Raw genomic sequence first — 11,840 nt, 5'->3', positions numbered from 1 at the left:
AGACTGTCTTTGTTTAATCTCTGCGGGTTAGAAAGCTTTTCAAACCGTGCGGCAACTAAAGCATTATAGTTAACGTAAAACCACGGGTTTTACATCTTTTCCTAATTTGTCCCACAGGTTCATATATTTGTAATGTTGAGGAACATTTGATGGCAGTGACACAAAACAAAAGACCGGCAGCGTGCAAGGTAGGCAAGTCCACTTCAGTTACATGACACCATACAGCTGAATATGATACAGTTTCATGGCTGAATAGTTTTGTTAGAGGATGTGTGTGATTATGTCAGCTTTATTTATAACACTTGTTTCACTTTGCCAACAGAATGAAAAGAAGATGTGCAGTCTTACACTGGTTAAGATGCAAGTTCTATGTGTTTGCTGTGTCCTTGTTTGTCGTGCTGAAGCTGGCATACATAAAGATTTCAATGGACAACAGTATTTACATCGAACCTTATGACGCTACACGTAGATCACCCAGAGCTCAGCCTCTGAATGGCATTAACTGCACAGCCATTTATGAACTGGAACCAGTGGAAATTGGCAAATCTTTGGAGTTGAGACGCAAAAACATAGTGGAAGTCGATGATGGGAGTATTGCTTCTTTCACTGCAGACTGCAAAAACTACATTGAACAAAGGGGCTATAATGAGGTTGTTGTAACAGATGAGGAATGCAGCTTTCCAATTGCTTACTCTTTAGTGGTGCACAAGAACAGTGCTATGGTGGAAAGGATTCTTCGAGCCATCTACACACCTCACAATATTTACTGCATTCATTACGACCAGAAGTCCTCGAAAAAATTCATTGCAGCAATGAAGAACTTGGAGAAGTGCTTTCCAAATGTCTTCATAGCCTCTAAAATCGAGTCCGTTCAGTATGCACACGTTACGAGACTTAACGCAGATCTCAACTGCCTTTCCGACCTGCTGAGTTCAGAGGTCAAATGGAAGTATGTTATCAATTTGTGCGGCCAAGACTTTCCGCTCAAGTCCAATTATGAGCTGGTAACCGAGCTCAGGAAACTGAACGGTGCGAACATGCTCGAATCAAGCAGGCCCAGCGAAATGAAAAAGATGCGTTTTCAGTTTCAGTACGAATTGAAAGATGTATCATACGAATACCATAAAATGCCAGTTAAGACATCCATTGCTAAAGACCCACCACCGCATGACATCGAGATGTTCGTTGGGAGTGCTTACTTTGTCTTGACACGTGATTTTGTGTCTTATATCATGACCAACCAAGTGGCAAAGGATTTCCTGCAGTGGACAGCCGACACATATTCTCCTGATGAGCACTTTTGGGCAACCATGGCCAGAGTGCCTGGAGTTCCTGGAGCGATCGGAAGATCTGAGCCTGATGTGAGTGACTTAAAGAGCAGGACACGTTTGGTTAAATGGAACTACCTTGAAGGCCGTTTGTATCCACAATGCACCGGCACACATAGACGCAGTGTTTGCATCTATGGTGCGGCTGAGCTCCGGTGGCTTCTGGAGGACGGCCACTGGTTTGCAAACAAGTTTGATCCCAAAGTTGACCCTGTCATTATTAAATGCCTTGAAGAGAAACTTGAGGAGAAGCAGCATCAACAATGCCTGAAAAGAGTGTCTTAAAAAGGCCTTTCATGTTTTGGTTGAAATATGTATGTTTGCTGCTGCACTTACGTTCATTCAAAGCACAAAGCTGTATTTGCGAGCCATTTAAATTTCAACATGTTGCCGTCCACTATATGCTAGGTCAGTATGGTAATGAGTTTGTTTTCAGCTTCTGCTTTACAGCTCGACCCAAAGATGTACTGATAGGTGCTTAAGCTATCAAAATATTTATATATTTAAAATTATTTGAACCAACCGTCTTTTTCATTCTATTTTTTACTGAATCAATCTATGTGGGAATTTTCACAGGGCTTTAATATTTCTCACTTTATAAGTATGACATTCGTAGTTTTAAATAGGTCATCTCAAAACAATGCCTGTATCAGTGGGTAATGCTGTGTCATTTTAAAATATTTATTGGCAATCTCTATTGTACTTTCAATATTGACTGTCTCAAATAAAACTAAAAAGCTCTTGTTCTTGAGTCTTTCTCCTCCTCTTTGTGTAACAGTGAAACAGCCACACCTGTGTACTCAAAGAGCACAGTGTATTTGCTGTTTTTCTGTAATGTAAATGTTAAGCAATAGTTCGTTCCGGTCTCCGAATTTCATCAAGAGGTTTTCCATAAGTGTTGACAGAAGCTAAATTCTAGATAACATATAAAAGTATTTATACTGTTGTAGAGGTGTGTTTTTTTTTTGTTTTGTATTTTCGTCACTCCTTCTGAATGTTACATTCATTCAGGAATGAAACAAGTTCTGTGTAAATTGTTGAAGTAATTGTTTTAAGTATTTGTTTAAAAATGCTGTTTCATTCAGGAATGTCACTACTGCAACACAGGAAATGAGTGATGTGTTGGTGGTGTAAAAACAAAATAACTGGCAATAGTGTTTAAAATGCAACTCAATGTCTACGTGTTGTTTAGTGAACTGTTGTACAAACAATTACATCCGTGCTGTTGGACTTTATATTACAAGAAGACTCAAGCTTGAGTGATACAACATAATCTTTAAATACTTATAGTTAAAGTAGGCTTATGAAATTACTTCGCTTACATTGGACTGGTTTACATGACCTTTTTTATTCTGTTGCATTAAGGTGATATTAAAATGTTTGCTTTGTTGTGTCCACAGTCTGTCAACAGAGACAAAGTTGGGCAAAGTCATATCACTCTGTAAACTGGAGATGGAAGACCGATAAGAACACCTTCATTTCTTAATTCAACAAGTCAATGGCTGGACAAAAGCACCTAAACTTTCACTGCAACAAGACACTCAAGCGTACAAACCGAGTGGATTCCCAAAAGCCACTTTTTATAACTGATATGTCCCTTGAGACATTTTATAAAGTTTGCTTGTGAACAGTCCTTTCACTATTTCAGAACCTGAATGAATGTTGTCAAATGCTAAACTAGAAAGTTTGATTCTAATTGTTCCTTTTTATTTTAAGCTAAGCAGTTAGTGCCAATGTCCTGAGTTTGCCCCGTGCCAGTCTGTCTCTGTTCGGCTGGAAACAGAGATCCTGAACCTACTTTTCTGAAAGGTTTTCACTCTGAAGACGTAATTGTGCAGCATGTTTGACCACTGGGGTAGCCAGCGTGGCTCGGTTTCCTCAATCTAAATGCAGTTTGACCAGCACATGCGGCTCCGTCCTAGTGTTGACAGTGTAAGTTAATGCACCCTGGAATGTAGACGCCTGCCACTAAAACCTCTTGGTTTTTCTTGTGTCTCAGACTCCACATTGATGCAAACAGTACAGAGAGCTCTCTGTGTAAGTTTTATTTACCTAATATCAGTTACTGCTCTGGGATCAACGGTTTTGGATATGACTAACTAGTTCATGTGAGCACAGAAAAATGACATGTACATCTATTTCGCAAAATGATTGCTGCATTCTAGGTCAGAACAGAAATAGGGATCAGTCGTTGTCACAATGTGTTTCCTGAAAGGCAGATATGAGGAAGTCTCTTCCAACAGATGATAAATTCCTCTTTGGTTTAGGAGAGGAATGAATCACAATAAGTAGGTGCCAGGCTGGTTCAAAACAGGAAACAGACCGAAGTGTTTCTGAACTGGCTTGTTCCTCAGAAATATAAATATAGCAAATGCCATTAGACTGAGATAAAGCCCTGACCGTCTGCTTGTCAACATGCAAATTTCTGTTTTGAACACATGCACTATTACCCTTTTGTGTTCTCAGTCATGTTTTCAAGTTTAGTTCCACCATGGCATACAGTATACTGTACAATCATATCATGAACTGTCATACAGGAAAACAACTTTTGTGAGTGGTTTTGTGGATTCCATGTGAAAGACAAATGTCATTTGTATGGTAGCATTTGTAGTCATACTGCAGCTTGCAGTATTTATAGAAGGGCGTTGTAACTAAACAGCAGTTTTCATTTATTCTTAAGAAAACAAGATAGTTTGTAAAGCTGTAGACCCTGTATTTATTTTTCTGCTTTTGAAATATTACAACAGAACTGGCAGAAGTCAGAAACTGTCATGCTACTTCCCCATATTTATTTACAGTACTTGATGAAATACGGGTGGTTTGTGTTTGAGTCTGAAATTAATTAAGTTTACACTAGTTGCATAAAGTCAGAGCCAGTCTGAAGACTTTGTGCAGTCAGAGCTGACAAATTTTACATTTTCCAGTCAGAGTCGGCAAGTGTATGATGGTTGGTGTTTAACGATGTGTTTACATTTTAAAATCGTGTAGTGTATACCAGGCTTAAAGGAGACCTATTATGCCCCATTTTACAAGATGTAATATAAGTCTCAGGTGTCCCCAGAATAACTATTTTTATATGATTAATCTATCGACTAATTTATCGAATAATCAATGAATATACACAATTATTTTTCCACAAAAAATCAGCAATTTTACTTTAAAACATTTTTTTTTTTAATTAAATCAATTAACTGGAAGATGTTTTTTATTATTAAAATGTAATGAAACCATTCAAATGGAATTCAGAAAAGTAATGGAAACACACAGAATTTGTTAAAAATAAAACTGTAGAACTCAATTAATTAGACAGGCTTTTTGATTAATAACAATGTAATTTAACCATTAAAAGAGAGAAAAAATGAACTTGGAAATAAAACTGATTTCATAGGGGCCTATAATTATATTTTTGTGATAACAAAAATTGATGTCAGTGAACAACAGCCTTTAAAATTACTTAAAATACATAGGCTATATAATAGCAATGAGGCAATAATAATTAGTTCAAATAAAGTGTCAAAAGCAAGAAATCATATTACGCATTACAACAAAGGCCTGCAGAGGGTGCCAACGACCTGACGATTGTTTTTACACATTACTGTGCGATCTAATCCTTAAAGGAGAAGTCCACTTTCAGAACATCAATTCACAAATAATTTGCTCACCCCCTTGTCATCCAAGATGTTCATGTCTTTCTGTCTTCAGTCGTAAAGAAATTACGGTTTTTGAGAAAAGCATTTCTGCATTTTTCTTCATATAATGGACCTCAATTGTGCCCCCGAATTTGAACTTCCAAAATGTAGTTTAAATGCAGCTTCAAAGGACTCTAAAAAGAAGGGTCTTATCTAGTGAAACAATCATTCTTTTTTTTTTTTCAGAAAATAAAAATGTGTATACTTTTTAAGCACAAAAGCTCATGTAGCACAGTTTCTGGCATGCGCGTTCACGACGTACTATTGAATCAGGTTGAAAGGTCAGGCCGAATATAGGCAGAACCACAGACTCAGTGTTTACAAAGCGAACGTGCAAAGACTAAGAAAGTGCAAGTAAGTCAAACGCTGTTTACAAACAAAAAGGTACAACGTGTCGGACGATTCGCCATACTCTACCTTTTTTAGCTGGAGTACACAGACGATAAACTTAGACGTGATTCGTAATAGTGATGGGAAGTTCGAATCATTTTACCGACTCAGACCTTTGAGTCTCGTTCAGCAAAATGAACGAATCTTTTTTCGAGTCATTTCGTTAATTTGAGCAAAATCAGCATCACGTGACAGCCCCATAAGATGAACGAACGACTCAAAAAACTCGAAGACTCAAACAGGTGAACTAATTCCAGCACAGAACCTAATAGGATGTTGCGCATGCGCAACTGAACGAATCACTCCCCGAGACGACTCGTTCTTCGCGAGTCACATTAAAGATTCGTTCAAAATGAAGGAATCGTTCAAGAACGACCTGTGGACGCGCATCCCAGAGCCTGTGCTACCCGAGCTTTTGTGCTTAAAAAGTATACAAATTTTTATTTTTCAAAAAAAATGACTGATCGTTTCACTAAATAAGACCCTTCTTCTTCGGCTGGGATCGTTTAGAGCCCTTTAAAGCTGCATTTAAACTACTTTTTGGAAGCTCAAAATCGGGGGCACAACTGAAGTCCATTATATGAAGAAAAATCCTGAAATGCTTTCCTCAAAAACCATAATTTTTTTACGACTGAAGACAGAAAGACATGAACTCATTATTAGTAAATTGTTGTTCTGGAAGTAGACTTCTGCTTTAATTCTGACCAAACATCATTTATTTAAATGTTAATCTTTAATATTTTGCCATTTCCTAACGACAGAAATGCTGTAGCCACTGTAATTGAATGAATATGTGGACATCAAAATGTGCGAACTCAGAGTGAGGGTTTGAGCTTTTATTCTGAGATCTCGATGAACAGTTAACATATTACAGTTAATATATTCTCTTGAGTTTGCAGAGGTTTATAAATGATTTACCTTACAAATCTGATGAAATGGCGCATGTTGCGTTCCCAGATGAACATGATAATAAACCCAAACTTACAACAACATGCAGAGATGGAGTTTCAGATGCTCCACACATGTAAATTATAACAGTTTGTATATCAGCAGCGAAATCTGAGCGTTTTGGTTTTTCACAGGCTTGCAGAAAAAGGCTTACCAAAACAAAGTTACTGGGTTGTCTTTTTTCACGTTTTCTGGTTGGTAGATGCAACAGGGACCCAATTATAGCACTTAAATATGGAAAAGTTTTTCAGGATATGTCACCTTTAAAGCATTTTTATTGTAAATCCCCAAAAGTGATTAGGGATCTAAATTAACCATGTGCAATTTAAATCATTTGTACAAATGTATTAAAACATATGGCGGCGGTCAACAAAAGAGCACGGTTTCCTGAGCCATTACCGCAAAGGCAGAGCAAACCTCACCCATTTCCTTTTCATGACACTGCAGTCTATCTGGCTGCACATTTCCACTCTCAAAGCATTTACGTCACCACAGAGTACATATAATCAGCCTTTGTGGAAAACACTCAGGCACTGAGGTGTAACTTTTATTAATAAAGTTGCTCACAGACTTTAGAACCTAAGGTTAGGAAAGTCCAAAATGAGGAGTCATCGATTGTACTGATGTGCAGGCCACACCTCTGTGTTATTCGTGCTAGTTCTATTTAAGGATGTGACATTATTAGCACAACCTTGTGTAGGTGTCCACTCTGCCAGAAAGAAACTAGTGTGAAAGCTCATTTACACTGACTGCTGTATGCTCTGGCGGCCTCTTAAAGTTCCACAAAACAATCTTTACTTCAATATATAGGCGTTTTAAAAGTGTTTAAGGTGTTTCAAAGAGTTAATAGAGTGGTTGATAGGGAAAACGTTTATGTTTGTCAGTTCATACACTACCAGTCAAAAGTATTTGAACAGTAAGTTTCTTCTCACCAAGCCTACATTTACTTGATCCAAAATACAGCAAAAGCACTAATGTTGTGAAATATTTTTACTATTTAAAATAATTGCTTTCTTTTTTTGAATATATTTTAAAATGTAATTTATTCCTGTGATCAAAGCTAAATTTTAGCATCATTACTCCAGTCTTCAGTGTCACATGATCCTTCAGAAATCTTTCTAATATGCTGATTTGCTGTTCAAGAAAAATGTATTATTATTATCTAATATTTAAAGCAGTTACTGAAATAAAAAGCTTTTGTAACATTATACACTATACCAGGGGGGTTTTCAAGCTTTTTGGAACCAGGGACCCCTTACAGGGGAGAGGATTTTCCAAGGGCCCCCTCATAATTATAACAGTGTTTAAGGCTAAAGTTTAATGTGGGTGGGAATAATGAACATAATATGATTGTTTTATTGGTGCAAATGGTCCCCATTGTATATGTCCTTTTACAGCATAATAATTAAATTTACCACATGCACCAGGTCAGGGGGGGAAAAAACACAAGTCACATGTAAGCTGCATTTTCCTATAATGTAAATACTAATACTAATAAATTAAACAAACGTTAGGAAACTTGACAAACACTAACATGTATTTTATTTCCCCTCACTCCAAATCATTTAAATTTAGTGGCATTTAAAACAGAATAGAAATAAATGCATATGTATTAGGGGTGTAACAGTTCACAAAGTCACGGTTCGGTTCGATAGGCCTACTACACAGTGGTGTCACGGTTTTGCTGAATTGCAAATTCGAAAGTGAAAGTAAAATGTGCACAGGCATTTACACATTATTTAAAAGCAAATAAAAGCAAACCTCTTATTCAGCATGAATCGTTTTCATGAGTAAATTGTTAGACGCGGTGTGGTTGCTAAACTATTATTTATAAGTATCATTCACATCCGCTAAAAACTGTGTTTGGAAAAACACCACAGCATTGCGATGCTCACACTGACCGGCGAAACCTACATATTGTACAACAGACAAGTTAAGTTGAGTCACCAAATACATTTTGTATGTTTAGTTGTCTCAAAGTTTGATGATGAAGAGGTTGCGATGTCAAGTTTACAATGCTAGAGCTGATATGTGCATGGAACAAACACTTGGATTCCTTGTATCAGTGGAAAAAAATATCCTTCAGGTAGGGGAGTAACGGTACACGGATGTCACGTTCGGAGGTCACTGTTCGATACGATTTCGGTACAACAGGGAGAAAAGCAACAAATCTACTATGCTAGATTCTTTCCATTTATTTTGAACACACAGTACTACAAATGACACTATTTGCCACCTAGATGTGAAAATACTAAATATTATATTAAATTATAATGTTATATATAATAAATCTGCAGTACATGCGTACAAGGAATAAACACAGCCCACTGTGAACACCCTTGTAATTGCTTCAACCTTTTCAAATTGTATAAATGATTATTTTAGGTTCAAGTGCGTGTAAGGATTTTGAAACAAGCAGAGCACGGCTGTTTCTAAAGCAAGCCGTGCCATCTGCTGTTCAAAACTAAGCTCAGAATCGATTTGAGAATCGCGATGTGTTCGGAAAATCTGGAATCGATGCTAAGTAGAATATATATATATTGTTTTGGAAGTATATATATATATATATATATATATATATATGTCTGTACCGTGACGGTTCGGTACGAATACATCGTTACACCCCTACCTTCAGGTAAGAGTAAGACATCATTTAAAACGGTCTATTTTATATTTGTGTAACTTCAAAAGTTGTACTTTTGTAAAATAAAGAACACAAACAAAACGCACTTGTCTCGGCCTAAACTCTTCCTAAAATTAAGAAAAACTCAGCGATACTGCCTACTTGTCACACTGACAGGACATAACATAAAACATAAAACCTAAAACCTTTAAGTGACTGCTTTTAAGTGTTTACGTTTTGCTTATTTGACATTAGGCATTAAGTCACTTTGGCATATGAATCATAGCATGTTTCAGAAGGTAAAAATTAATACTTATATTGATCAAAAGAGATGATAAAGACATTTACATTGTTACAAAAGAATAAATGCTGTTATTCTGAACTTTCTATTTCTCGAAGAAACCTGAAAAAAATTCTACTTAGCTGTTTTCAAGCTAATAATAATAAATGTTTTTTGAGCAGCAAATCAGCATATTAGAATGATTTCTGAAGGATCATGTGACTGAAGTAATGATGCTAAAAATTCAGCTTTGAAATCACAGGAATAAACTGCATCTTAAAATATATTCAAATAGAAAGCAGTTAATTTAAATAGCAAAAATATTTCAGAATTTTATTATTTTTGCTGTACTTTGGATCAAATAAATGCAGGCTTGGTGAGCAGGAGACTTCTTTAAAAAACATCAAAAATCTTACTATTCATAAACCTTTTGACTGGTAGTGTATCTTACATTTAGCCTCTTTAAAGTGCTAAATATAAGCACTGGGTGTTACGTGCTATTTAACAGTCATTTTCAATCAGACTAAAACAATAATTGGTCTTTTTAAAATGTCCTGTAAACACTTTGGTCCCACTGAATTCATACCAGCCCAGCTTTTAAGTAAAACTAACAGATAATGCGACTGCAGCTTGGCTTTGTCCACAATGTAAACACATTAATTAGACTATAGTTGGCCTCACCCGCTCTGAAAGACAGAAGTGACGCACAACGTGTATTGAATCCTTCACTGACAAATGTGTGTATTATATTGAGGTATTGACAAAATCAATAAACCTGTGCGTCCTGTTAAAAACAAACAATTTCCCTGAACTAGAAGTTAGAGTCTGTGCTCTTTGACTAACTCTGAACACTGTCATCATAACCATAATCACAGCTATAATCACACCCATTGTGGGCCTGGTGATGGAGGCCCCAGGGTCTATGACAGATAAGCAGAGCCATGCTGACCGCCAGAGCTAGCAAGACAAGCCCCGTCACTCAACATTGTGCCCGGAGTCAGCCAGGCGAACCGACCAAACTGCAACAAAGAGCCTTTTTATTCTTCTTCCCATTCGCAGCACTCGCCAGCCCTCCAGGCTAAGCTTGTGTGCCCCAAGGACATGGCCAAAAATAAAAAAAGAACATGGCAGAAATGAGCTCTTCCTATTTAATATTATCTAACCAGAGCCATCAATATTCAAGTCCACTTCGTAGTCCTCAGTTTGTACCAGCAAATATGATAACAGACTAGCGTCTACATGTTCAGCCTGATGTAGAATATGTTAAAGGATTAATTCACTTCCAGAATAAAAATAAATTTCCTGCTAATTTACTCAACCCCATGTCATCCAAGATGTTCATGTCTTTTTTTCTTCAGTCGCAACGAAATTAAGTTTTTTGAGGAAAACATTCCAGGATTTTTCTCCATATAGTGGACTTCAATGGCGGACAGTGGGTTCAAGGTCTAAATTGCAGTTTCAATGCAGCTTTAAAGGGCTCTACACAATCGCAGCCAAGGAATAAGGGTCTTATCTAGTGAAACGATCGCTTATTTTCTAAGAAAAATACAAATTTATATTCTTTTTAACCACAAATGCTCATCTTACATTAGCTCAACCTCACGCGTTACATAATTGCTCATGCATGACATAGGCAGTGTTTACAAAGCGAACGTGTGAAGAAAGTCAAATGCACCTTACAAAATAAGGTAAAACAACGTCGGACGATTTTGGAGTTGGAGGAGAAAATGAGATCAAGTTTTTTGCCGCACACTACCTTTTTGAACCGAAGAACACTGATGAACTAACTGTGCTTGACTTTTCCAACGTGATTACGTAATACATAATGCATAAAGATGCACATGTGCATCGCAAAGCTAGTGCAAGACGAGCATTTGTGGTTAAAAAGTATGTAAATTAGTCCTTTTTAAGAAAATGACCAATTGTTTCACTAGATAAGACCCTTATTCGTCTGCGGGGATCATGTAGAGTCCTTTGAAGCTGCATTGAAACTGCAGTTTGAAAGTTCAAACCACTGGAAACCAGTGAAGTCCACTACATGGAAAAAAATCTGGAATTTTTTTCTCAAAAAGAAGCTCATAAACATCTTGGACGACATGGGGGTGAGTAAATTATCAGTAAATGTTTATTCTGGAAGTGAGCCAATCCTTTGAATAGGATTAAAATGCTTAAAAGTAAGCTTGAGTAAATATTGATATTCAAAAACTTCCGTCAGAAGAAGCGTTACATCAGCTTTGGTTGCGCAATGCCATTGGCTCTTGTGTGTCTCCTGACCGATTGCATCACGCTAATATTCGTGAGTATTTTTTTGAATGAGATGTTGGGAGAGGGAAAATTTTCAGATGTTCATGTCTTTCTTCAGTTGCAGAGAAATTACGTTTTTTGAGAAAAACATTCCAGGATTTTTCTACATATAGTGGACTTTTATGGTTCCCAATGGTTTGAACTTCCAAATTGCAGTTTCAAAGGGCTCTACACAATCCCAGCCAAGGAATAAGGGTCTTATCTAGCGAAACGATCGCTCATTTTCTAAGAAAAATACAAATTTATATTCTTTTTAACCACAAATGCTCATCTTGCAC

General features: G+C 36.9%; 1 protein-coding gene across 1 annotated transcript; it reads left to right on the top strand.

The window, feature by feature from the left end:
- Nucleotides 1-71: 71 nt before the first annotated feature.
- On the top strand, nucleotides 72-2,079 carry gcnt4a (glucosaminyl (N-acetyl) transferase 4a). The gene is made up of 2 exons (XM_051111130.1): nucleotides 72-188; nucleotides 323-2,079. The coding sequence occupies exon 2, from the start codon at nucleotides 324-326 to the stop codon at nucleotides 1,611-1,613; it is 1,290 nt and encodes a 429-aa protein (XP_050967087.1). The 5' UTR covers nucleotides 72-188; nucleotide 323; the 3' UTR covers nucleotides 1,614-2,079.
- The last annotated feature ends 9,761 nt before the right edge of the window (nucleotides 2,080-11,840 follow it).

This window comes from Labeo rohita, chromosome 5 (genome assembly GCF_022985175.1).
Source record: "Labeo rohita strain BAU-BD-2019 chromosome 5, IGBB_LRoh.1.0, whole genome shotgun sequence".
Classification (NCBI taxonomy): domain Eukaryota; kingdom Metazoa; phylum Chordata; class Actinopteri; order Cypriniformes; family Cyprinidae; genus Labeo; species Labeo rohita.
Note: the sequence above shows the minus strand (reverse complement) of the source record. Positions and strands in the feature narration are given on the sequence as shown.